The 27,992-nt window shown below is 42.1% G+C and overlaps 1 protein-coding gene across 2 annotated transcripts in view; it reads left to right on the top strand.

Moving 5' to 3' along the window:
- Window positions 1–2,626: 2,626 nt before the first annotated feature.
- Window positions 2,627–27,992, top strand: part of dzank1 (double zinc ribbon and ankyrin repeat domains 1) — a 144,428-nt gene continuing 119,062 nt past the window's right edge. For both annotated transcript variants that reach the window (XM_059986442.1, XM_059986441.1), the window contains exons 1-7: window positions 2,627–2,736; window positions 4,485–4,612; window positions 7,811–7,964; window positions 8,551–8,680; window positions 19,772–19,871; window positions 23,654–23,766; window positions 27,758–27,843. In XM_059986442.1, the coding sequence (XP_059842425.1) occupies window positions 2,627–2,736; window positions 4,485–4,612; window positions 7,811–7,964; window positions 8,551–8,680; window positions 19,772–19,871; window positions 23,654–23,766; window positions 27,758–27,843 (821 nt within the window). The remainder of the gene's footprint in view (window positions 2,737–4,484; window positions 4,613–7,810; window positions 7,965–8,550; window positions 8,681–19,771; window positions 19,872–23,653; window positions 23,767–27,757; window positions 27,844–27,992) is intronic.

Here is a 27,992-nt window from a genome sequence, read left to right as displayed (position 1 = left end):
AATATCACCTTTCCCAGGTGATGTCTGACCAGCTCCATTAATAGCCCTTTAAGTCCAGACAATATAAATTCAACATCCAAGCAGGAACTGGAACATTCTTTTTTCTCAGCAATCTGAGGATTGCTTGCCAAAACTGTTTCTATATAAGACCTCTCTTCTTTACTTAAACTGACCGAATAATATACACTGATATCTAATTTTGCTAACAGTTCTGCCTTTTCAGAGTGAGTAACTGCAGCCTTCTCCTCACTATACAAAACCAGTAATGTATCAAGTTTTCTAACTCCCTCCAGTTTCTTTATCAAACTTTCCCAATCTGGATCTCTTTCCCAGTGCTATCACTGACATGTATATCACATTGCATTTTCTTTGCCCTTCCCACCACTTTTCTAATGACAGCTTGTTATTTTAAATTGTACAAAAGACGAATAGGACTAACACTAAAAGCTTTATTCTGCTGCTTCACAGCTCCTTTACATTCATCCATCCACCAGGGAACAGCTTTCCTTTTATTATCTCCCAATGATTTGGAATTGATTTCTTGGCTGTGGAGTTGAGTACTGAACTCAAAGGTATTATTACTGTGCTTGATATTCTCTAAAACCATATGATCAAGAAATCTACTTTCACATAAATCATCAAATATGGCCCAATTTGCCTTTTTAAAATTCCATTGGATATATGAGAACCTTTCTTCTGACACACATCCGTACCATTGTACAGATAATGGGGAAATGATGTTCACCATTGTTGTATCATTATACACTTCCCAGTTACACACTCTTGCTATATCCTCAGACACCAGTGTAAGGTCAATAGCAGTAAGTGTTGTTAAATAGATTTATCCTTGTGCTTCTACCATAATTCAAGCACATCAAACAGTTTACTTTCAGAAAGTCTTCCACCACTGTCACTTCCACATTAGTGTCACACATAGTACTGAGCATTAAAATCCCCACACCATATAATCTTGTTTATCCCATTTCCAATCTATCAGGTATTAACCTTTCACAAATTTTATTACCTGTACTTTACTATTCTTTCCTCAAATTTTAATCATAATTGGTTCATAATCAACCCCAATCTCCAAAACTCTTAAGCACTATCCCATTTTTGACAAAGCTAGTCACTCCTCCTCCATTGCCCATTTTCCGATCAAGTCTGAAATCTACATAACCTTATATCTTAAAATTTAGTCAAAATTTCCTGTACACACAAAACATAAGGTTTATTTGGTAAATCTTCAATAAACTTCTTAAACTCTTGACCATTAGCATCCCATTTTAAGACTAAACAAAAATACTAACAAGCCTCCTTTGAAGTCTGAACATAATTTTTTCCTCATTTTACCACATCATTAATAACTTCTGCGGTCAAGACTTTTATCTCTAGATGGTTTCTGCAGCTTTTAATATATTTTTTCCTGTCCTACTTTTATTTGTACTGGACAAATTACCACATCTGCCATGAAAATATTAAGTTTAGTTTATCAACAATCAGAGAATACTTTGTTATACAATTATGCACTTTGTACACTAACCACCTGTATTCTGGAATTCTGGATATCAATAGGTCCCTTTGACATTGTCTTCTGTACTTTCTTTAGAGTCTCTGCATATGATATTCCCATTTCCACCCAGACTCGGGCACTTCCACAGATCTTTACAACACAGGACACTATATAAGCAGAGTATGTTCTCCTTCCACAGTTGTTACATTTTAGCCTAACGCCTTCTCCACAATTGCCATAATTATGTTCTCCACCACATATACCCTACAACTTTTACCCTTATACACAGCTGCTACACGACTAAACCTCTGGCATTGAAAGCATCTCAGAGGGGGCAGCACATCAACTCAAACCATATAACCCAAATTAACCCTATCTGGCAACTTTTTTTTTCCACATCAAATTAATACCTATAACCTATCTGTTCTAACTCCACCACGAAACCCTTTCAAATATTTAGCATCCACGACCTTTTCCCCCAACAAAATTATGTTTAACTTGGCGCTCTAGAGATGACTCCCCAAAGCCATATAATTCCCTGCTATTACTTTCCTTCCTGCCAGAGCTTTTAACCCCAAATCTCTCTCACATCGTTTACTATCTTTACAAAATACTAAGATCGCCTCATCCCTTAGGATTTGCGCCTACAATATCTCCTAATGCTTTTAAAAAAACAACTGATATCAGAAACAGGCCTGCTTTCAAAACTCAACAAAACCTTACACTCTTCCTTCCTTTCATTTAAATCCTGTCTAGTGCCTTCATCACTGGACGATAAGCCACTGCAGTCCTCAATCGACCGCTTGCGCTTCACATTTGCCCTTCACAACTCCTATTACCCAATACCGCCTCCACACTCCCCGTCCTTCCTGCGTGAGGGAAACCTCCCAGCAACCCCCTAACCTCACAATAGATCACCTTCCCACTGCCATTTATCCCAAATATTCCCATCGTTTGGCTGCCCAGCTACCACCCGTTCCTTCCACCAATCAGCTCACGGGATTTAAATGCACCTGTCGCTGAGCGCCAAGTGCGCATGCCCGGTTTCCACGCCGTGGTCCCAGTAAAAAGTAATTCTATTGGCACGGGTGGTTGTCAAGCTGCAAGGGCCAGCCAATGAAAGGAGTCGGAGGCGCGTTGTGCTGTTGCTGTGGTGTTGGCAGCAAAGCGGAGCGGTGGGAAGTTGAGGGCGGCAAACCAGGTCTTGCGGTGGACGGGTCACGGGGGTACGGAAGCTCGGGGAGGCTGGAGGGGGGTGGTTAGGGAGCAGGGTCACGAGGGTATGGAGGCTGGAGGGGGGTGGTTAGGGAGCAGGGTCACGAGGGTATGGAGGCTGGAGGGGGGTGGTTAGGGAGCAGGGTCACGAGGGTATGGAGGCTGGAGGGGGGTGGTTAGGGAGCAGGGTCACGAGGGTATGGAGGCTGGAGGGGGGTGGTTAGGGAGCAGGGTCACGAGGGTATGGAGGCTGGAGGGGGGTGGTTAGGGAGCAGGGTCACGAGGGTATGGAGGCTGGAGGGGGGTGGTTAGGGAGCAGGGTCACGAGGGTATGGAGGCTGGAGGGGGGTGGTTAGGGAGCAGGGTCACGAGGGTATGGAGGCTGGAGGGGGGTGGTTAGGGAGCAGGGTCACGAGGGTATGGAGGCTGGAGGGGGGTGGTTAGGGAGCAGGGTCACGAGGGTATGGAGGCTGGAGGGGGGTGGTTAGGGAGCAGGGTCACGAGGGTATGGAGGCTGGAGGGGGGTGGTTAGGGAGCAGGGTCACGAGGGTATGGAGGCTGGAGGGGGGTGGTTAGGGAGCAGGGTCACGAGGGTATGGAGGCTGGAGGGGGGTGGTTAGGGAGCAGGGTCACGAGGGTATGGAGGCTGGAGGGGGGTGGTTAGGGAGCAGGGTCACGAGGGTATGGAGGCTGGGGGGCTAGGGAGCAGGGTCACGTGGGTATGGAGGCTGGGGGGCTAGGGAGCAGGGTCACAGGGGTACGGAGGCTGGGGAGGCCGGGTCACAGGTACAGAGGCTGGGGGGGGGGTGGGTCACAGGATTACCAAGGCAGAGGGGCTGAGGGAGTCAGTGAGCGGTAGTGATGAGAGGCTGGTGGGTGCCTTGTCATCCCAGAGTATCACATATATGATCACAGAAAGCTCTTGATAGAATGTAATGTGCAATGGATGAAACAATAATCATATACTTATTAAAAGTCATTGTGCTCAAAGTAAATCACAGGGAATTTTACTAACCTTTTGTCTGGGATTACTAGTAGCAGGGGCCCCCGCTTTACGAATGTTTGCTTTATGCCACTTTGCTTTTACAAAAGACCTACATTAGTAACCTGTTTTCGCATTACAAAGAGGATTTTCACTTTTATGAAAATTTTTTCCCATATAAATTAATAGTTCTTCGCTTTATACCATTTCAGCTTAAGATAGGTTTCATAGGAACGCTCTACCTTTGTAAAGGGGGGGAGCACCTGTATATAGCTACTAATATTCTTTGTTGTTAATGGTAATTATTTGAATTTTTAATAAAGTGTTATTGATAATGATAGTAATTGGAATTATTGATAATTGAGTCATTAATCATTTATATTCATCTTTGAACTATGCAAAATACTTTGCTTTAAGCAGTTGTTAATTTCTAAAATAATTAAATTTATTAATCATCATTCAAGTTAGTTATAATTGAGCTTTTAATAATCACTTATCATTGTGGTATTAATATTCTCCACTATCAATAATTGCTAGATTAAGCATATTTATAGGTTAATTATTGTTAATAACCCTCCTTGTTAGAACTTATTTGAGTTCTAACAGTTACAGTTTCTGTGTTGTTTTAAATATTTGGATTTTATGGTTTGTTCGGGATAGTCTTTCTCTGTCAGCAGCTTTGTGCTCTATCTGCCCTCTGCACTGGCGGTGAGACTGTGAGCAGGAGTAACTGTGCTGGTGTCGCGTAGCTGCCTCAGTTGGTGTCTCTCTCTGTAGGTGCTCCCCTGCTGAAGGTATGACAGCAGGCTCCATCGCAGTGCCACACATCATCCCACTTAGGATCCCTCAGCAAGGCAAAGCCAAGTATGAAATTGATACCAACACTCTTATCGGAATCAAGTCAGGTAAGTTTTTTTTTGAACCATAATTGGTTTAAAACAAAGACCAGACAATTCCTGAAATATATTGAGGGCAATCACATGCTTTCAATAACGTACCCCTGAGTCGATCTCCTCTTCCAGCTCTATGATCTCTGCGATCCTCTAATTATGACCTTTTCCACCATCCCGTCTCTCTAAATGGTGAATTTTTGTGCTTGAATCTTTCTACACTTATACTCTTCTTTCCTCTTTTTTAAAAAAAAACCTCCTCAAAATTTAGACCCTTTCAGTTCCCCTTTGGTCATTATTCCTTGTCTGCTCTGTCTGGCTCAGAACCAAGTTTTGTCTTTCTGTACTTCTGCTAGGACCTTTCAGTCATTTTTGTAAATTAAAGCTCTTTGTTGAGATTGTCTTGTCTCGTTCCCAAGCAAGTCAGCAATGTTATTTCCATCTTGTTCCCTTACGCGTGCTCCATTATCAGTGCCCAGTATCTGAAAAAAGAATGCAAACATGACTATCGACTGAATAAGGGACCATCCAAAGTTTAGTAGTAATACTATGCCAGGTGACAGCACAGAATTACAATAAGAATTACAATTCTTATTTTAAATTATTAAAATAAGAATTTCTGCAGTTGCTGGAAATCCAGAACAACACTCACACAACATACTGGATGAACTCAGCAGGTCAGGCAGCATCTATGGAGAGGAATAAGAAGTTGATGTTTCAGGCCGAGTCCTGATGACTGGGCATCTGTTTATTCCTCTCCATTGGTGCTGCCTGACGTGAGTTCCTCCAGCATTGTGTGTGTGTTGCAACTCTCAGTGCATTACTGCTGTACATACAGGGGCAGACTTTCTGACCATAAGACAGGAGCAGAATTAGGCCATTAGGCTCATTGAGTTTGCTCTGCCATTCCATCATGGCTGATTTATTCTCCCTCTCAACCCCATTCTCCTGTCTTCTTCCTGTAACCTTTGACACCCTGACTAATCAAGAATCCATCAACCTCCGCTTTAAATACACCCAATGACTTGGCCTCCACAGCCACCTGTGGCAATGAATTCCACACATTCACCACCTCTGGCTAAAGAAATTCCTCCTCATCTCTGTTCTAAAGGGATATCCTTTTATTCTGAGGCTGTGCCCTCAGGTCCTAGACTCCTCCAGTATAAGAAACATCCTTTCCACATCCTTTCAATATTCCATAGTTTTTGTTGATATCCTCCCCCATTCTTCTACTTCAAGTTTAATTGTCGCTCAACCATCCATGATACCCATGGATACACTCAAACAAACAGTGTTACTCCAGGGCCAAGGGGCAAACACAGTACCAACAGTCATTCACAGCACAAGGCACATGTAGCACAAAAGGATAACAGTAAAATACAGTCACACACAAAGAATACAAAGTCCAAATCCCCGAGTCCCTAAATTTTGCAGCAGTCTGCACTCGAACACAAAACATCTTGTCTTCTGCCGAGTGAACACTGGAGAGTGGCGCTGCTCCAGCATGGACGCCACATCACACCGTCTCCAGCACTCTGACTCTGACGCCGGTCTCCGGGGTGGCTGCAAGCAAGCGACACCGCAGTTTGAGGCCTTCCCTTGGCTACGACTGAGGCCGAGCTGCTCCCCCACCATCGGACCAGCCACTAAGCCTGTGAATCGGACTTGCAGCATTCCATGTTGCAGAAGTCCATCAGGGTCTTGCAACTGCAAGAAAAGCAGCTAAAACAATCACTTGCTGTAGACTGCACACCGTGTTGATGCCTCTCTGACGTAGGTAGCAGCACAATCCACACCAAGTCCAGATCCTTCAGTTTCTCCACCAATGAGCGGGGTAGACCTGCAGTACTTTGTGTTGTTAATGTCCAGCATAAAACTAGTACTATAAGTTACAATACAAAAATAACTAGTGCCAAAGAGGAATCACAAAGTAATGTACGTAAGTTCAGTAACCATTCAGAAATCTGATGGCAGAGGGGAAGAAGCTGTTCCTTAAACACTGAGTGTTCATCTTCAAGTTCCTGTTCAAGTTCAAGACTTTGTATTCAAGTTCAAGTACCCTCACTGATAGTAGTAATGAGAAGAGGGCATTTTCTGGACAGTAAGGGTCCTTATTAATGGTTGCTGCCTTCTTGAGACACAACCTTTTGAAGATGTCCTCGATAATGGGAAGGCTTGTGCCCATGATAGAGCTGGCTGTATTGCAGTTCTCTGCAGCCCCTCTTGATCCTGTGCATTGGAGCCTCCTGACCAGGGGGCGATGCAGTCAGTCAGAATGCTGTCCGCAGTATATCTGTAGAGGCTTGCGTGGTATACCAAATCTCCTCAAACTCCTAATAAAGTGGAGAACTAGTCTGCCTTCTTCAGGATTGCATCAATATGCTGGGCTGTAAGAAGTCAGTGTGTCAGGCAACATATGTGGAGGAAATGGATAGTCAAAGTTACAGGTCAAGACCCTTCATCCGGATTGGAACCCTTCATCCCTTCCAGACTGCCGTCTCAACCCGAAATGCTGATTGTCTGTTTCCCACCACAGATGCTGCCTGACTCATTGAGCTTCTGCAGCAGCTTTTTGCTCCAGATCCCAGCATCTGCAGTCTCTTGCATCTCCCTGCAACCACGGGGGTTTCCTCAGGCTGTGACAGTTTATCCCAATTTTTTCTGCCAAGAGAGAAATGAGTTGAGGTAGTAGATGGGCTTGTGTGAGAGACAGTGAGCTGCAGGTTGTATGGATAAATAAGGAGAAGAGGATTGAATCTTAATGGCCCTGCTTCCCTGGGAGCTGGCATAGACCTGTGGGCTGAATGGCTTCCTTCGTAAGAAATAAGATTTTCAATTTCATTTTGTGTAAAGCTTTTAGGAATGTTTTCAGTGCAAGTAAGTGGTGTAAAAAAAGTGGTAGCTATGGGCACAACAATAGACAACCCCTTAGGAGAACATCACACTCAATTCGAGTGATTCTCAATTACATCTATTACCTTGCAAATCAAGACTTGGATAGGAACAACGCATAATTTAAAATAAAAGTTTCTCATTACTCAAAAACCTTCAGGGTCTTGAAACCCCCTATTAAGTTTCTCCCTAATTCATTACCATCAGTTTTGTTCTGAGGAAGACAATCCAAGTTTTCTAATTGAACTGGCCAGAAATCTAGTTTTTTTTATTTACAGGAACATGCTTCTTTATGTTTCTTTTACTGTTTTTACGTAACAGACACTCATGATGTGGATGTGTACTACACTGTGAATGGCAGCAGACCTCAACCCCAGAAGAAACCAAGCCACGGGGACAGCTCCACCTTCAAGTACAGAAAGCCATTCACCTTGCCCGCAGGCAAAAGGACTGTTAAGTCTTTGGCTGTCTCTAGGTAAACTTCCTATGTGTCAATCCTGAAAAGAATATTTTTTCATTGGAAAGTAGTTTAATTGCATCAAAAAATTAAACCCTAAAATAGTTTGGAACAGAAAATGTCAAATCTACAGAATAAATCCATTCCTTCAATTTCCTCCATAATCTCTAAATTCCTCTTTGCCAGTATTGAATCATCTTCCAATGCCCATTTAAGCTGTGTGTTCCAGATAATAAGAATTTGCTGAGTGGAGAAAGAAACTCTCTTGATTCTTTAGATTATATCTTAAAATTTTGTTCTCTGGTTATCAAGAAATCATTTCTCCCTAACTATGCCAGGAGATCTGAATGCTTGCATGAACCACATCTGCCTTCAGGAGAGCAATTCCATATTCTCTACTTTCTCCATAATCCTTGCACTGTTTTTCAATTTAAATTACCTATCCACTTTCTTTCTACAAGATATATTATTGCACTGTGCTGCGTTATATTTCAAATAACATCATCTTACTTGGCCATTTCACTGCTTCCTCCTGCCTTAGTGTAATATTCTACCATTTTCCTATTGTCATTCTAAATGTCTGTGTCATCTGCAAACTTTTTAGAGATGGCCGAGAGAGTGGTGTTGTAACTAAGGTGTTTCTTGTGGAGTATGTGCAGCCCAGCTCAGTAGAAGTGCTGGAGGATGATGAAGAGAATTTCCTCCAAGATTATAAAAAGGAGCTTTCCAGACAGGTGAGCACATGTAGATGGGTACACTAGCTGGGTTTTACTCACAAAATGCTGGCTCAGAGTTTCTTGTTTCTTGTACAGTTTTGTAAAAAAAAAATTAGATCCTTGGTGGCACTGTTCCTTCCGGTTTTACTTTGCCATTTGTTTCTACTATTACTGTGATGTCACAATTGATATATGGATAGCTATCTAACCACATAATCTATCAGTCATAATAGCAGAATATTGGAATAAGAATAGGCCATTCAGCCCCTTGAACTTATTCTGCTATTGGGTTATGGAGACACAAGACTAAAGATACTGGAATCTGAATCAATAAACTAACTACTGGAGGTACTTAGCAGGTCAGGCAGCATCTGTGGAGAAAAATGAGCAGTCGATGTTTCATGTCAAGGCTCTTCAGGACTGCTCCGTTTGGATGGGTCTAAGTGTCAGTTGTTCACTTCCCTCCACAGATGCTGCCTGACCCACTGAGTATCTTCAGAGTATTTTGATCCGCAAATCAAAGCCAAAGAAAATGTTATTATCTAAGTACATAGATGTTACTGTTTACTACTTTTAGATTCATTTTCTCACAGGCATTTACAGGAAACAAAGATCTACAATAGAATAGCAACTATGCATAAACAAAGACTGACAAGCAACCAATATGTAAAAGAAGCCAAGCTGCAACTAAAAATAATTCTGAGAGCATGAGCTGTAAAGAGTCCTTGAAAGTAAATCTAGCTTGTAGAGTCACTTCAGAATAGTGATGAGTGAAGTTATGCTTCTTCAGGAGTTTGATGGTTGAAGATAATAACTGTCCTGGATATGGATTCAAGGGTTTCTGTACCTCCTGCCCGGTGGTAGTAGTGATGGGGGTCTTTGATGATGAATGCTGCTTTCTTGGGGCAGAGCTCCATCTAAATGTACTCAATGGTGGGGTGGGGAGGGTTTTGCTGTGATGTACTAGGCTACTGCAACACACACACATGCTGGGGGAGCTCAGCAGCTCTGGTTTCACTTATGGAGAATAAGCATTCAACATTTCAGTCTTGATGAAAAGTCTTGGATTGAAGCATCAATTGTTTATTCCCCTCCATAGATGCTGCCTGGCTTGCTGAGTTCCTCCTGCATTTTGTGTGTAATGCTCTGGATTTCCAGTATCTGCAGAATCATTTTTGCTTATATTTAAGGCTACTGACCTTTTCCATCTCCAATCCCATAATGGCTTCTTCCTCCAGTAGTTGATAATCAGCTCTTTGATTTTGCTGACATTGAGCGAGATGTTGTGACACCGTTCAATCAGTTTTTCCAATCTCCCTCCCATATGCAAAATTTGTCATCACCCTTTGATTCAGCCAACAGCAGTGATGTCAGAGCTTAAATGATGTAATGCTAAAGTTGTACAAGGCATTGGTAAGGCCAAATTTGGAATATTGTGTGCAGTTCTGGTCACCGAATTATAGGAAAGATATCAATAAATAAGAGAGAGTGCAGAGACGATTTACTAGGATGTTACCTGGGTTTCAGCAATTAAGTTACAGAGAAAGGTTGAACAAGTTAGGTCTCTATTCATTGGAGCGTAGAAGGTTGAGGGGGGATTTGATCGAGGTATTTAAAATTTTGAAAGGGATAGATAGAGTTGACGTGAACAGGCTGTATCCATTGAGAGTAGGGGAGATTCAAACTAGAGGACATGATTTGAGAGTTAGGGGGCAGAAGTTTAAGGGAAACACGAGGGGGTATTTCTTTACTCAAAGAGTGATAGCTGTGTGGAATGAGCTTCCTGTAGAAGTAGTAGAGGCCAGTTCAGTTGTGTCATTTAAGGTAAAATTGGATAGGTATATGGACAGGAAAGGAGTGGAGGGTTGTGGGCTGAGTGCGGGTAGGTGGGACTAGGTGAGATTAAGGGTGCGGCACGGACTAGGAGGGCCAAGATGGCCTGTTTCCGTGCTGTGATTGTTATATGGTTATATGGTTAAATACGGCATTGGAGCTGTACTTAGCCCACAATCATATGTATAAAGTGAGTAGAGCAGGGAGCTAAGCACGTGGTCTTTTTCACTTTTTAGTGGTGGTCAGCGTGGAGGAGTTGTCTTTACTAATCTGTAGTGACTGGGTCTGCCAGTGAGGAATTTGAGGATCCAGTTGCATAGGAGGTACTGAGGCTCAGGCTTTGAAGTTTTGAAATGATGATAGTGTTGAATGCTGAGAGAAGAGCCAAAGAAATGGCATCTGCTGTTGACCTGTTGTGACAGTAGACAAACTGGAGCAGATCCAGGATGCTCCTCAGACAGGAGATGATGTACTTCATCACCAGTCTCTCAAAACACTTCATCACTCTGGAGACAAGTGCTACTAGATGATGGTCATTGAGACAGGTTACCACATTCTTCTTGGTTATATTACATTCTGATTGATCCAACATCTACAGCCCCTCTGCAAAAAGTGATTTCTGGTTTTACTCTGCTTGTTCTAACTCTAATTTTCAGAATGCAAGTAAACAATCTGTAAAATTGGGCCTGTATTCTTGTTGGAGTTTCGATGAATGAAGGGGAATCTCTTTGAGACTTTTCAAATATTGAAAGGCCTAGATAGAGTGGGTGTGGAGAGGATGTTTCAATAGTGAGGAAGTCTAAGACCAGAGGGCTCAGCTTCAGAATAGAAGGAAATTCCTGTAGAACAGAGCTGAAGAAGAATTTCTTTAGCCGGAGAGTAGTGAATCTGTGGAATTTATTGTCACAGACGGCTGTGGAGGCCAAGTCATTGGGTATATTTAAAGCGGAGGTTGATAGGTTCTTGGTTAGTCAGGGCATCAAAGGTTATGGGGAGAAGACAAGAGAATGAGGTTCAGAAGGATAATAAATCAGCCATGATAGCATGGTGGAATGGGTTCGATGGGCCAAATGGCATAATTTCGTTCCTGTAGTATGTTTTATGTAAAATAATGGATTGTGGAGAAAACGACTATAACAATTTCAACAATCAATGTTGCGAATTATTTTATTTAGTGATACAGCTCATTTCCGGCCCAACAAGCCCGCGCCAGAGCCCTTGAAGGAAACCCATGTGGTCATGGGGAGAGTGTACAAACTTCTTACAGACAGTGACAGGAATTTAACCTGGGTTACTGGTGCTCCGCACTACCATGTTGCCTCCCTCCCCACCCCACTTCCCTGCCCACAGGGATAAATTTATGGGGAAAAAATCAAATTATGCTGAATCTCAGAGATAAAATCTGATGTTCAGCTTAGTCAAAACAGATATGTAACCTACGAAGATGGGCTAGATTACAGGGTGAGTTCGTGGCTCTTGTCCAATGATACAGGTGGCATGAAGTATGGAGTGAGAGAGCAAATGTTGCTATCATAGAGATAAGTCATATTAACTTGTAACTGAGCTAGCAGCCTTGGCACTACAAGTAAGAACAAACAGCCTGCTGGAACGTTTACGTTAAGATAAAAGAGCAAAAGACGTGCTCCTAAAGAATTGACCTCTGCAGGTATGCAGGGAATGGTGATATGTCTGTGAACACAAAGTATCAGAACAGGAAATGTGCCTTCTAATAACAAACCTATTGATAATCATCCAGCATACTGATCTGGAACAGGAGTCTCTCATTCTCACTTGGTCAAAAAGTTATTGAAATGTTTGTAGGTTGGTCAGCATAATGCTCTTCCTTAATGTGTGACCTTACAGCTATGTAACCTGGATTACAGGTTAACCCAGGTGTGACCTATGAGATCTCACAGCTCACATGTATTTATTGTTTAGGTGTAATCGCCATTCTATGATTTCTGGATTTTTAGGTCACCTCAGTACACTCTATCTGGACAGATTCCTTGCATATGCTCAGTCAAAACCTCTAAACAAAGCAACATAAATTTTAACAGATTACTGGGCAATGCAGTGGGTGACTGAAGAAATGGATTTAATTTGTATGGTGTATTTATAATGAGATTAACTTGGTATGTGTGGATTGTAACCACAGGTAGGAAGACTAGGGGCAAAATAGAATGATCTTATTCCTCCCCAAGTTCTGCTTCTTTGTGATAAAGAAGTACAAATAGTTACTGATGAAGGGTTTCGGCCCGAAACGTCGTCATTACCTCCTCCCATAGATGCTGTCTGGCCTGCTGAGTTCTGCCAGCATTTTGTGTTTTTATTTATTTCCAGCATCTGCAGATTCACTCGTGTTACAAATAGTTCTATTGGGTATGTTTCTGCATCTCGTTTAATAAAATAAGACCTTAGTTTTAACTGTTACTTTTATTTAACTATGAGGCTGTATTTCAGTTCCCCCATTCAAAGATCTGTGGATGATAGTTTAGTGTGCTTAAAAACAAGCTACTGGAGAGCTGTGGGTTCAGGCAGCATCTGTCTAGGGAAATGGACAGATTCCATCATTTGTGGCCTGTGTTGCTTCCCCCTTTCGCTGCCAAGCTTCTATCGGCATTTCCTTCCTTCCCTTCTTTATCTACCACTGGTTTCTCCTCACCTGAAGCCACCTGTCACTTGCCGGCTCTTATCCCAGCCCTCTCCCTTCTATTCTGAAGTCCTGATGGAGGGCCTATTCCGGAAATGTCGACTGTTCAGTCATTTCCATAGATGCTGTCTGACCTGCTGAGTTCCTCCAGCATTTTGTGTGTGTCGCTTTGGATTTCCAGCCTCTGCAAAATTTCTTGTGTTTATTATTCTGCAGAATTTTCCTATTCTTTCATGTCGACAGTCCACTTCCCTCTGCAGATGCTGCCTAATGCTCTGAGTTCCTTTAGCACTTTCTAGTTTGCTCCAGATTCCAGCATGTCTTTAAAGTTCAAAATAAATTTATTATCAACCCATATACAACCCTGAGATTCATTGCCTTGCAGACACCCACAAGAAAATAAAGAAATACAGTAGAATCCAGGAAAAGCCATACATAACAAAGACTGATAAGCATCCAATGTGTAAAAGAGGGCAAGACAATTAATCATTAAGAAAAAGTAAATGGGTAATACTGAGAGCACGAGCTGCAGAGCCCCTGAAAGTGAGTCTGCCGGCTGTGGAGTCAGTTGAGCGATGAGGCGAGTGAACCATCCAGTCTGGTCCACAAGCTCAGTGGCTGTAGGGCAGCAACTGTTCCTGAACCTGGTGGGAAGGACCCAGGACTCCTGTCCAATGGTAGTTCAAAGTATGGGTACCATATCCAACCCTGAGATGCATCTTCTTGCAGGCAGCCACAGAACAAAGGAACATAATGTAATTCATGAAAAGCCCCACACAACAAAGATTGACAAACATCTAATGTGTGAAGAAGAACAAATCGTGAAAACAATAAAATAAAGGAATAATACACAGAACATGAACTGCAGAGATCCCAAAAGTGAGTCCACCGCCACGGAACCAATTTGGCACTGAGGCGAGTGAAGCTAGTCCAGGAGCGGAGCAGGGCAACAACTGCTGCCAAGCCTGGTGGTGTGGGACCCAGGACTCTTGCACCACTTGCCTGATGGAGGCAGCGAGAAGAGAGGTAGACAGGTCAAACCCAGGCAAGCGGGACAGGCTCGGGGGAAGGTCTTGGCTGACACGGGGATCTGAGCTGAACACCCAAGGCCTTGATCCCTTAATGTTTTTCATCTGGCTTGTTGCTTAAATCGGATAAACATCAGTTTATTTTTCACTCAGCCCTGATGTTTTAAGTCCACCCCACTAACGGCAGCTGTACTTGCATTCATGAGAGTTCAGTGTGCCAAGTCCTTCAGGAAATCACAAAAACACCAGATGGTTCAAAGGCACACCTCCCAAAGGGAAATTATAGGGTGTGTACTGCAGTGATGGTAGTCCAGAAGAAATAGATTGAGGAGAATGGCTGGTCATTTGTAAGCCACCGTACGTCGCCACCGCCATCTTTGGAAGTGGCAAGAGGAGAGGAAGACGGGGTGGGCTCAGGTGAGGATCTTGACTGGACATTGGTTCATTTTCCACCTCAGGCCTCAACTTTAATCAGGCTTGAATGCTGCCTCTTGCGTCTTTACTGTACTATGCTGTAGCACCAGGTCATCATCAGATACAATATTTAAAAATTTTAGGTTCTATATAAAAAAGAGAAAGACTCAAATTAAAATTCAAGGTCTGAAACTACCTCAAAACATTTCAGTCAATTAAGACATTTCTGCATTAATGTGGAAAATATGTTGGCAAACTTGGTCCCATAATCAGCAATGAACATGGAAATAGGAAAAGGTCGTTGCTCCCATCGGCTTTGTTTAATGAACTCGTGCTTGTTCTCCCCACTTTGACACCATACACGCTACACTTTTAGTCCCATACTGTAACCCTCATGTAGTTTCTTCACGTTAACTTCTCTCTTAAATGCTCCAGCTTTGCTTGAAATTACTTGATACCCACACCATAGAAACATAGAAAACCTGCAGCACAATACAGGCCCTTCGGCACACAATGCTGTGCGGAATGTGTACTTAGAAATTACCTAAGGTTACCCATAGCTCTATTTTTCTAAGCTCCATGTACCCTCCAGGAGTCTCTTAAAAGCCCCTATTGTATCTGCCTCTACCACCATCCCTGGTAGCCCATTCCATGCACTCATCCCTGACATCTCCTCTGTACCTACTTCCAAGCACCTTAAAACTGTGTCCTCTTGTGTTAGCCATTTCAGCCCTGGGGGATAAAGCCTGTGGCTATCTACACGATCAGTGCCTCCCATCATCTTATACACCTTTATCAGGTCACCTCGCGTCCTCCGTCGCTCCAAGGAAAAAAGGCTGAGTTCACTCAACCTATTCTCATAAGGCATGCTCCCCAATCTAGGCAACATCCTTGTAAATCTCCTCTCCACCTTTTCTGTAGTTTCCACATCCTTCCTGTAGTGAGGTGATGGAACTGAGCACAGTACTCTAAGTGGGGTCTGACCAGGGTCCTATATAGCTGCCACATTACCTCTCAGCTCTTAAACTCAATCCCATGGTTGATGAAGGCCAATGCACCATATGCCTTCTTAACCACAGAGTCAACCTGCTTAGCAGCTTTGAGTGTCCTATGGACTCGGACCCCAAAATCCCTCTGATCCTCCACACTACCAAGAGTCTTACCATTAATACTATATTCTGTCATCATATTTGACCTACCAAAATGAACTACCTCACAGTTATCTGGGTTGAACGCCATCTGAAACTTCTCAGCCCAGTTTTGCAAGCTATTGATGTTCTGTTGTAACCTTGGAAAGCCCTCAACACTATACACAATGCCCCCAAACTTTGTGTCATCAGCAAATTTACTAACCTATCCCTCCACTTCCTCATGTAGGTCATTTATAAAAATCGCAAAGAGAAGGGGTCCCAAAACAGATCCCTGAGGCACACCACTGGTCACCGACCTCCGTGCAGAATATGAACCAGCTACAACCACTCTTTGCCTTCTGTGAGCAAGCCAATTCTGGATCCACAAAGCAATCCCCTTGGATCCCATGCCTCCTTGTTTCCTCAATAAGCCTTGCATGGGGTACCTTATCAAATGCCAGCTGAAATCCATATACACCACATCTACTGCTCTACCTTCATTAATGTGTTCAGTCACACCCTAAAAAAATTCAATCAGGCTCGTAAGGTATGACCTGCTTTTGACAAAGCCATGCTGACTATTCCTAATCATATTATGCTTCTCCAAATGTTCATAAATCCTACCTCTCAGGATCTTCTCCATCAATTTACCAACCACTGAAGTAAGACTCACTGGTCTATAATTTCCTGGGTTATCTCTACTCCCTTTCTTGAATAAGGAAACAACATCCGCAACCCTCCAATCCTCCAGAACCTCTCCCATCCCCATTGATGATGCAAAGATCATTGCCAGAGGCTCAGCAATCTCCTCCCTTGCCTCCCACGGTAGCCTGGAGTACATCCCATCCGGTCCTGACAACTTACCCAACTTGATGCTTTCCAAAAGCTCCAGCACATTCTCTTTCTTAATGTCTATATGCTCAAGCTTTTCAGTTCGCTGTAAGTCATCCCTACAATCACCAAGATCCTTTTCCATAGTGAACGCTGAAGCCAAGTATTCATTAAGTCCCTCTGCCATTTCTTCCAGTTCCATACACACTTTTCCACTGTCACACTTGATAGGTCCTATTCTCTCACGTCTTATCCTCTTGCTCTTCACATATTTGTAGAATGCCTTGGTTTTCCTTAATCCTGCTCGCCAAGGCCTTCTCATGGCCCCTTCTGGCTCTAGTTGGAATGTTTCTCTGCATTTGCTCTATCAATTCCTGTCAAAATCCTAAGAAGAAACACAATCAGGAATTGTGTTTCAAAAACTGCAGGTTGATGCGAGTAGGCAGAATAATACTTTGGCATAGACTAGATGGGCAGAAGGGTCTGTTTCTGTGCTTTAGCGTTCTATGAATTTATGGCTATTTATTCAGAGATACAGGCCTTTCTGGCCTGATGAGCAACACACACTTGCCGAGTCACATGACAATTTACAAACTACTGACTGGTCTAACTACTAACTTTGGACTGTGGGAGGAAGCCAGACAACTCAGAAGAAACCCACACGGTTCACAGGGGGAATGAAGGAACTCCTTACAGACGGTGCTGGCATTGAACCCCAAACTCAGGAACACTCTGATCTGTAGTAGCATTTCATTGACATATTAATGTACTGCTAAAGTGTAAATTAGCCGGCTGGTGGTGTAGTAGTATCTGCACTGGACTTTGAGGCGAGTAGTCCTCAGGTTTGAATCTGGCTGGCTCCTTTCATGCTTTCCAGCTGTGCTGGATTGAGTGTCGAGCTAGCAACTCAGCCTTGTAAAAAAACAGACATACAAAAGAAAAGGCAAAGTTTGCTGCCTGATGCACCACAATGTGTGGGGGAGAAAGAACAAAAGCTAAGTTTAAATTATGTGAAAGATTTTGAATGCTCTTCCTGAGTGTGGAAGCAGTGATTGGATTAGAGTCATCTTGAGACTTGAATTTTGCAGCCAGTGATTGTCAAAATAAACATTAAGGTCCCTTCTGACTAACGATGAACTCGGCCATGGATGGACCCAAGCCCGCCTGCGAAAGGAGGGCTGGGCATGGGGTTAGCAACCCCATTCTGTAAAAACCCAAAGGTACAGAAGCAACAACGGAAGCTCGAAAGACCTCATTCCATGGATCTTCGCCTAGAAGGCATATGAAGTTGTGCAGTGAACATGGAAGGCACAGGGCCAATCAACTTTCAGCCCAGAACAGTGGACTCTGACGAGCTGCTGGAGCTGCTGCTGGCGGCCATTGCCCCAGTAACGATGATGAATCACAATGAATCAATGTTAGTATGTTAACATCCTGATGAATCTGTGTTGCATTCTTTCCAGGTCTAGTTTATCCTATCCATGTTACATAACCTCAAACAACACTCATTTCTCTGGATATGGTCTGGTAGGTTTTGTACATTAAGGATAAAATGTATTCCCAATACACTCCAGTCTCCTAGAATTAAATACAAAGTACACTGCAGATGCTGTGGTCAAAACAACACGTACAAACAAGCTGGAGGAACTGCCCCCTCCTTCAGTCCTGACGAAGGGTCTCGTCCTGAAACGTTGACTGCTCGTTTCAACGGATGCTGTCTGACCTGCTGAGTTCCTAGAATTAAATGCTACCAATTACCTTAAATACTTAATGCAACTTAGTGGTTTATGTACATTGACCTTTATAAAACTTTGAACTTTTGTTTCTATTTGCCTACCATTTATAAAATACTCGGATCAGTCCCTTTTGGCCACATGGATACTGAGGCACCTAATTATTGAATTACTTCTGTCATCCTTTTTCAATCTGTCATTGTTTTCATCATTACAGAAAATAGTGTTTGGGCAATTGAATTATTAAACAGTTCAGATTTCTTTTAATGCTTAGTCACTGTCTATTTTAGTTCCCTTTAACTTCCTTGTAATAGATCCTGAATGAATATTTCTGTAATTTCCCAGTTTACCTATCATATCTTAATGACTGGATAACCCAGCTTTAGGTTTGCTAAGAGATGAATGTGGGTCAGGAAACTTGGAAGAACTTTGTTGTTCTGCAGAACAATGCCTTGGGCTATTTCAAAAAGCCAAGCTGGCTTTGGTTGAAAATCTCATTAGAAACTGACACTTTCAGCAGTGCAATACTCTCTCTGCAACTGAACTGGAGTTGTATGCTTAAGTTGTTGCTTGGTATTTAAACCTGCCACCTTCCAAGCAAGAGACGGCAAGGGGTGACAGCAGCAGTGAGCGGTGGGGAGGTCTGTAGAGGCAGTACATCCGGTGGGCTTGTGAAGACATTACAATAGTCTGCACTCCTGATAGGCAATTCTGAAGGATATCAAAGATTAGAGGACAAAACAAGGTGGATGCAGCCTAGTCCATCACAGGCAAAGCCCTCCCCACCATTGAGCATCGATTATCGAGCGCCCCACCATCCAGGCCATGCTGTCTTCTCACTGCTGTTACTGGCCCCTGACCATCAGGTTCAGGAATAGTTATACCTTTCAGCCGTCAGGCTCCTGAATCAGCCTGGGTGATTTCACTTGCTTCGACTGATTACACAAACTATGGACTCACTTTCAAAGACTCGTTTCCTCAGTATTATTTATTTATTTACTTGTTTGTCTGTTTGTTTATTTATTTATTATCGTTTTTTTGTATTTGCAGTTTGTCTTTTTTTTGTACATTGGTTGTTTGTCAATCTTTCTGAGCGGTTTTTCATTGATTCTGTTGTGTTTCTTTGCTGTACTGTGGATCCCTGCAAGAAAATGGATCTCATGATGACATATATGTATTTGATAATAAATTTATTTTGAACTTTGAAAATTGGAGCCCATCTGCACACACTCTGTCAATGATAAACCCAGTCACCTGAGTAGTGTAGGAAAATGTGAAACTATGCAAAAGTATGAGTCCCTCCTTCAGAAAACAAGAAGAAAATGGTGAACATTTGTACAAGAATATAACTGCAGTTTATTTTTATTGCTGTGGTCTATTAACAATGTTCCTATAAAATTGCTCTCCTCCTCATCCATCTATGCAAGTTAGCTGTCTGTTTCCATGCACCTTGACTCCATACTGCCGACAAATCATCTTTGCATTCTTAGGAAACTCAGGAAAAGTTGTCATGTCTGTCAGTGGAGTTTCACCCAGCTTTAAACAAGGAAAGCAGCCTTGCCTGGGAGGAGGCAACTCAAAGGAGCCAAGGTAAGCAGTCTGGACATGTCCAGTCTGATGCTTTAGTACCTTATTATTGCAGTGGCAAAAATATGTTGATATGTAAATGCAGCACGCTGTAAGCACTTTTAAACACTCTTCTTGTGCTGCTTAAGTATATGCTGGTATTTATGTATTCTCATTTTATTTCATGTCTGTACTTTAGCCTTCAATGTGATATTTTATGTAATTCTTTATTCTTTAGAACTGTTGCATGTTGTGCCAACAATGCAAATTCCTAATACACAAACGTATAGGGCAAATAAAGACCCTTGATGCAAAATAGCCAATAAGTGGATACAGTAAAATTAGACAAGGTAGAAGCTGGAAGTGCTGGAATGAGAAATGTCATCTCATCCAGTTGAAATACTTCCAGGGTTGCTAAAAGAAGTAAAGGCAAAGATGACCAAAGTCTTGCTCTGCCGATATCACATTGCACGAGTGAAAAGTTGTATTGTCTTTCCAAAGAAAAGTAGAGGAATAAACTTGGAATCTAGATTAGACTAACAAAAAATATTAGTAAACTTTTAGTGATATAATTCCAAATAAGGCTGGTTGTACTTGGAATAATATGAATTGAAGAATGGAAGCCACAAGGATTTGTCAAGAGCAAATCATGTTCAAAATTTGAGTCCTTTTGAAATATGAAGAGAGCAAATTTATGAAAGGAACGTGGAAGGTCAATTTCAAGAGGCTTTTGATAAAAGTATTACGTAATAGGTCTGTTAGCAAAGCCAGGTGCTGCAGTGGCTGCTTGGGTTAAGATACTATAAGCAGAGAATACTGGTGAATATTTGGAACATTTAGCTTAGTTCATATTAACTAAAAAGCATGCCTTCTCAACACCTTCCCACAAGCCAGTAGTTCACATCTTAACAGCCTCCAAGCCTTAACCCAACATGATTCATGATCCAGTAGCCTGCTGTCCTAACTGATGCCCCATTTTAAAATATATTTAAAAGTTGCTGCCCTCTGCTTACTGTATCATGGCCAAAAGCATCAAGAGGCCTTTGAACACCTTCTGACTGATAATGAATCAGGCTCCTCTGAAGGCCTGATTCTACAGGAGTAGTCACACTCTTCTGTAGGCTTCTTATGGACAAAAGCAAATCCCTCTGCATCCCTGGCATCTCCAGATATCAATGCATTGAATACCTAGAATGCCACAAAAAAATTGTGGTCTGCAGTTTTGCATGCTTTTCCTATCTCTGATGACTTCCTATCCTTTTGAGAACAATCAGGAACATTAGTTAAATGTAATTGCTCCACTCTTAGGCTACATCCACACTAGATCGGATAAATCAGTAACCGAAGCTTCTTCTCTTTATTTTTACCCTTCATCCACACTAAAACGGCGTTTTCGTCCCCCGAAACTGGAGCTTTTCAGAAACACTCTCCAAAGTGTGTACTTTTATAAATACCGTATTGGCCGGATCAGTGTGGATGGGGTAACCGGAGACTTCTGAAAACGCTGTCAAACGGCAGTGTGCTATTTCATTGTTTTCTTGAATGCAACCTAACAATTTCAGAACAGACGGCAATGAGACTGATGCCAGAAGAGTTAGAAATGTACTTAACAAATACTTTGACCCATAACTTACTTTCTTTTCTTTTTCAATCTTTTTATTAATATCAACATAGTGAGATTGATACATAATTATTGGGATTACAAAAATACAAAATTAAAATGAGCATAAAAGAATACATAAACAATAAGTACAATATAGTTAAGTCTTCCCAATTCATTCATGATACGAGTATAATATGAACAAGACAAAAAAAAACAAACTAAGTATATCAATATGAAAAAGAAGAAAAAGAAAAGAAAATTACCCCAGAAAACAAAAACTAATCTGATCTAGCAAACTAACAAGGTACATCCACATTAGACCAGATAAATCCATAACCGAAGCTTTTTCTCTTTGTTTTGATCCTCCGTCCACACTGAAATGGCGTTCTCCTCCCCCGAAAACGGATATTTTCTAGTACGCTGTCCAGAATGTGTAAATCTGAAAACGCCAATTGGGCAGTGTAGTGTGTATGGAGTAACTGGAGCTTTTTAAAAATGCTGTCATGACAGATGGTAGCGGCAGTGCGGCATTTCATTGTTTTCTTGAATGCAACCTCCAACACCACAACAACAATGGCGGACGGCTTCAGGAGACTGTCCCTGAGCAGAATGTTACTGCAGCTTTGCAGTATGACAGAGAATTTCAACATCCCGCACAACCTAACAATTTCAGAGCAGACAGCAATGAGACTGAAGCCAGAAGAGTTAGAAATGTACTCACCAAATACTTTGACCCATAGCTTACTGAATAAATAAGTATACTCACTTTGCCCTGTTTTCTGTCCTTGCTCGTATGAAGGTGGTTTACCTATTTATGCAAGTACTTCTCTGACAATAGATGTGTAACAGCCTAATGTAACACAGTATGGAAATACAAGATAATACTGATGCAGACATGTTTTATACATTTAACAAGGTGCTTTATTATTGCAACAGAGTTAGTCAGTTTTTCAATGTTCGTCATCAGCTAGGTCAATCTGTCCGTGAACTCCCTGTAGGTTGCCTTCGTACGCTCCAGTATTTGTTTTTTTTTTACTTTTAAGTTCTCCTGCGCGAGAGCCAGCTGTTGTCCGTTGTTTTAAGTTTTTCTAGTCTGTAACTACACAAACGCGCACTTTTACGACGAGATTCGACACCAAACATGTCGCTTGTTTTCGGTAGATGTGTCCTGCGCATGCGCAGGAGGAGGAGATTCGCCGAAATCTTCGTTTCAATGTGGATAGAGATATTTTTTTAAATGCACAGTGTGGACACCTACCGTTTTTACATGAAACCGGCGTTTTCAAAGTTATCCGGTCTAGTGTGGACGTAGCCTTAGAGCCTTGCGTTCATCAAGCAAGGTCTTAAGGTGTGAAATTCTTTGCCCAAACCACTCCACCACCCTTTCATCCTTTTAAGACATTGCCATAAAGCTACTGCTTCAAACAAACTGTTGGACATCTGCCTAACGTGTGATTTGATGTAAGTTTGGTTTTCCAGTGAAACCACTTGGTGTGTTAAAACTTGGAGGGGGCTGGTGTGGAACACAGTCATGGACAAGCTGAGTGGACTAACTAGTCTGCCTTGATGCTTTAAGTTTTGTGTATTAGATTTCACTCTGCTATGTATATTCTACTTTTGACTTGTATACATAGGACCACTTTACTATAGTTTGTAACTTCTCCAGGGTCTTTGTTATCCAGCCTTATTCCCCTCTCAGCTGACCACAAGACATAGGAGCAAAATTTTAGCCATTTGGCCCATTGAGTCTGCTCCGCTATTCCATCACAGCTGATTTATTATCCCCCTTGACCGCATTCTGCTGCCTTCTCCCCTCAGCCTTTGATTTCTTTACTAATCAAGAACTTAACAACCTCCACTTTAAATGTGGAGAGATTAGGAGATGTATGGCTTTACATTCCTTCTCTTATTACTCCCTTCTGAAAATCATCGGAAAGTAATATTGGATGGGGTGTAAAACTGGCATTCCACAAACCCTATGGGTTTCCTACAATGAATTATGTTAAAATTGTCCCAATATACAGGCAAAAGGCTTGAAAAGAAATTATCACTTTTAGTGATAAAATTTATAATTTGAACTTTGCTGAAAAGTCCCAATAAATTACTTGCTTAGAAAAAAAAACTAAGTTGAATGTCAAGTTACTTATCCACCCCAGTTATAGATGGGAGCTGTGATCACATTTTCATTATTACTTATTACCAGAACTGAAGATAGATGGCAGCAATCATCACAAATCATTTAAGAGCCCACGGTTCCTGAACAGTCGTCTAGGAGCCCAGGCCTCTGAATGCGAGCCTCAGTCACACGGGTTGCAGGTAAATACTCAGTCACTTTTAGAAAAAGAGCATTATCTTACTGTTAAGGATCCTTGAGATAAATTGATGTCAAAGACAATTGAGTAGATTATTTTCTTGATACATATCTATCAACTAGTTTACAGCCTTAAAATCTTTGATAATTTATACTTCACAGGGGTTTTCTTTTCAATCATATTGATTGTCTTGGTTGACAACTGTAGTGTTTAATTGTCATGGGTCAAAACTTTGTGGTCATAATCCCAGAAACTATCAGTGTTCCACTAATAGTGTTGTAAGAGTGCTTTCATAATATAGTGTGCAAAACCTGAAGGAGCATGATCAAAAATCAAAGGAGAAGGCATTATTGCCACCATCTCAAGGACAATTAGGATTGTTCAAGGACCATAAATGGAAAAAGATGTTGATGTTGAATGTTCTTTATATTAACACGGAAATGTCCCAGGCGGGCATCCAGAATCTAGGGTTTCCCAGAAACCTGGATGAAATTAGAAGCATGTAAATATTTTATACTGGATTCCTAACCTGATATTCAAACTGATCAATCAGCTATTTTCTAATCAGAGTGGAAAGCTTGCACTATGAAGAGGGAGAAGGGTGCAGTTAGGGCAGTGAGTGTGAGGTTGGGATAGACTGTTTATTTATGAGAGAGGATGGTCAGAGTCTCAATGGCAAGGGGAGAAACACAAGGGGTGAGATAATGATATGTGAAGAGGCCATATTCTGGGTGCTTATGCCGGAGAGTATAGGCACTGATTTCATTCAGAGGGGAGGTACAGCTATGGAAGAAGAGATGTAGCTATATTTTTTTTTACAAAAGTACTCTTATTACAAATTCAAACCACTACATTAATGTACAATCATACTACAAAACAAAAGCAGACAAATCATTACTAATATACACTAAACAAGCACAACCCCTTCCTCATCATCTCCTTAGCCATGGGTGCTGCGTGTTCTTTATCAACAGCTACCCGGGCACATACATACCCCCAGGACACTGCCAAGCAGTCAGCCTGGTCAGAACCCTCTGCTGCCTATCTCCAGGACTCACGGATGGCTATCTTAACCTGCCTCCAAAGCAGGTTAACTAGGACATCCTGCCCCACTCCTTACTGGATGATCAAAGATGAAGAAGTTTGGTCAAAAGTGCAGCCAGAAGGTGAGGACCAGTCCCCTCAGATATGTGAATGGGAACTGCAGCCTTGCACGCTCCATACACATCTGGTACACAGTCTCTTCCAACCCACAGAAGCGACAGGTGGCTGGGAGATCTGTATGAACTAAGAAACATGTTGTAGGACACCGCTCTATGCAGCACCCGCCACCCCAGGTCCCCAGTGTGCAAGGGAGAAATGGTAGATGATTATACAGGTTAGAGGCAAGGGTCAAGTGATAGTGGAGGTTGGAACTAGCTGAAGTGAGAAGGAAACCCGGTAAACTTGTTACTTCCAGATCTAGCACTCCTGCTCCTTCCAGCAGTTGTCCATCATGTCTAACGATGACAGTGAAACCTGTGCGGGGAGTTTTTAAAGTGGAAAAGCCATTGCACTGGGACAGTTCCACTCTCTCAAACTCAGAAGTCAGACCCCAGTGGTACGAACAAGTGTCACTAACTGGGGTCTTCCTTGGTTGCAGTGGGTAACCATGGCATCTGTTATACCTTGTTACGCTGTTTGCTCTCCGTGGAGCGTTGCAGAACTGCCTTCCTGGCTGCTAGTTCTCACTGTCGATCTCATCTGCCTAGTCCACCTGCGCTAAATTCGCATGCAAAGACAGGCACATCCCTATCTAGCCGGTGGTCTCTGGTGTACACACGTCATGTGAATGTGATCTCTCTTTCCTGGTTTCCCAAGGCCCAGAAGATGTGCAGAAAAAGAATATTTATTAAAAATGGGGCCTTAGGTGCTTCGACTGACTGACTGTATTGATCAGCCATCACCATCAGTCCCCAGCTATGCTCTCACCATGCCTACTGGAGTCTGTTAAATGTGGAAGTGCAAGTGGACCCACGTCCCTAATTTAGGACTTGATGTATGTACCAGTGTAGAAAGAGATTATGATTAGAGCTTTATTGTCATTGCTGAGGATGAAGAGATTGCAGTGCTGCTCCATAAAGTGCAAAACAGCAGCCTGACAATCCAATTACTAAAAGCACAATGACTGAATTAGTAATGCACTTGCCCATTTTATAAAATATAGTGATTAAATATGAAATAGCATCAAGAATTATGCCCATGTATTGTACGTAGAGGTTGTCCATAGTGCCTGTGGTCTGTGGGTGGGTGGGTGGGGGGTGCTTTGTTCAGTTGCACGACAGCCCTGATTGTCAGTCTGGATGTCCATGCAGAGATGTTTCTGTATCTCTTGCCGGATGCTGGGAAATTGAACGGGGATACCTGGGTGGGATGAGTCCATTGTGATTTTGAAGCCTGCTGTATACATTGTGAGTTGTAAATAGTTACCATATCTGGTAGTTGTGTTCCAGTGATGTTCTATGCAGTCATGATCATTTGCTTAAGTGCTTTTGGGTCAATCTTGTTGCAGCAAATGCTTTCAATTACACATCAGTATAAGTTTACCAGCAGCTTTAGGGTCAGAATTGCACTCTTTAAACACCTTCCCTAGTATCAAGGAGATGTTAGAGGTCCAAGAGAGTTCCTCTGTGACGTTCACTCCCAAGAACTTAAAGCTGGACACCCTTTCCACTGCTTTGCCATTTAAGAGTAGTGGAGCTTCTTGATTTTCTGAAATTGATAATAATTTCTTATCCTCACTGTTGAGGGGATGACTGAGAAAGATCTTAAATGATGAGATTTTTGGGGTGCTTGTAAATTCCAGGATAGCATAGAATAATCTAGAGATCAAGTGTTTCAGTGCTAGATCTGGAAGCACTTTTAACAAATCCTGCAGAAATTTGGAGTTGCCCCACAACCATGCAGATGACAGAGATGAGATGCATTCAAGCCACAGTCTTAATAGCTAGGTTAGGCAAGCAAGCTAAGTGCAGCTGAGTGAGCTAGGATTTTCCTCTTAGGAGCAAAGGAAGATGAGAAGCAACTTGGTGGTGGTATAGACGGTGATAAGAGGTACGTTTATTTATACGGTGGTAAGAGCATGGTGCAGATGATTTGGGACATTTAAGAAATGCATAAATGAAATAAAAAATTAAGTGCTATGTGGGAGAGAAGGGTTAGAATGATCTTGAGATAGGTTAAAAGGTCAGCGCAACATTGTGAGCTGAAGGGCATGTACTGTGCTGTATGACTCTATTTTCTAATTAGAGTCTTGTGAACACTCCTGGTGTCAGTATATATAGAAAGGATGAAGGGAAATTGGAGACAGTGAAAAATAAAGCTTAGTAAAACAATATCAAAACTTTAAGAATAAGGGTAGGCTCCTTTCTTTAGTGAAGACTGAGATCTTTGCGATTATTGAAGGGAACATGAGGGTTGGTGAAGCAACAGTAATGGAGCTATTGGCTAATTAAAACAATCGAGACTCTATCACTTAGTCCACAGCAGTGTCAGATATGATACTTAGAATAAATCCCAGTAATTGAGATATTTCCAGATCCATTGTCATCTTTTTTGTCCCAAATGTGAGAGCCTTTATATGGTGAATTTGTAAATTCAAGCTCCTCCTTTTCTGTGTGAGTTATTCCTTTTCCTGACCAAAAAATAAAATGGCAGTGCAGTTATAACCTATCTAATTTTTTTGTCTGGGAATAATCTGCCAGTTTTGTACATGGGAGTCATTTCCATGAGTGAGTGATTGCTGATCTGCAACCAAGGGCAACCTCCTGTATCTTTGTTCCACTGGACCGTTTAGTCCAGCTGGTGAGGTAGATCGAGCTGAAAGAAAAAATCTCAACTTCCAGATATTTTGGGGTTTCTTGATAGACTTGATAATTTAAGGAAATATACCTTTGATGTGTTTATGTACACGAGAATCTTCAACTTCCCATTTGCAACTTTTTTGTACTCTTCAGCTGACTGCTTCTGTGGACTCACATCCTCCCAAGATGCCAAGCAGTACACAAGCCAAGAGGATCGTGAGGGAGTCTGATTTCCTGAAGTATGTGGCTCTTATAGATCTTCCTCTAGTATCGTTATTTGTTTGCATGTGTAGGAAGGCAACTGTGAATTTTCCAAAAGATGTGGCTAGTTACATGATTGGACAAGGAGCAAACCTGACATTGCTGACTCCAACACATTATCTGCTTT

The sequence above is a fragment of the Hypanus sabinus genome, chromosome 12 (assembly GCF_030144855.1).
Source record: "Hypanus sabinus isolate sHypSab1 chromosome 12, sHypSab1.hap1, whole genome shotgun sequence".
NCBI classification, from domain to species: domain Eukaryota; kingdom Metazoa; phylum Chordata; class Chondrichthyes; order Myliobatiformes; family Dasyatidae; genus Hypanus; species Hypanus sabinus.
The sequence above is the reverse complement of the archived record's forward strand: the minus strand, read 5'-3'. Positions and strand labels throughout refer to the sequence as shown.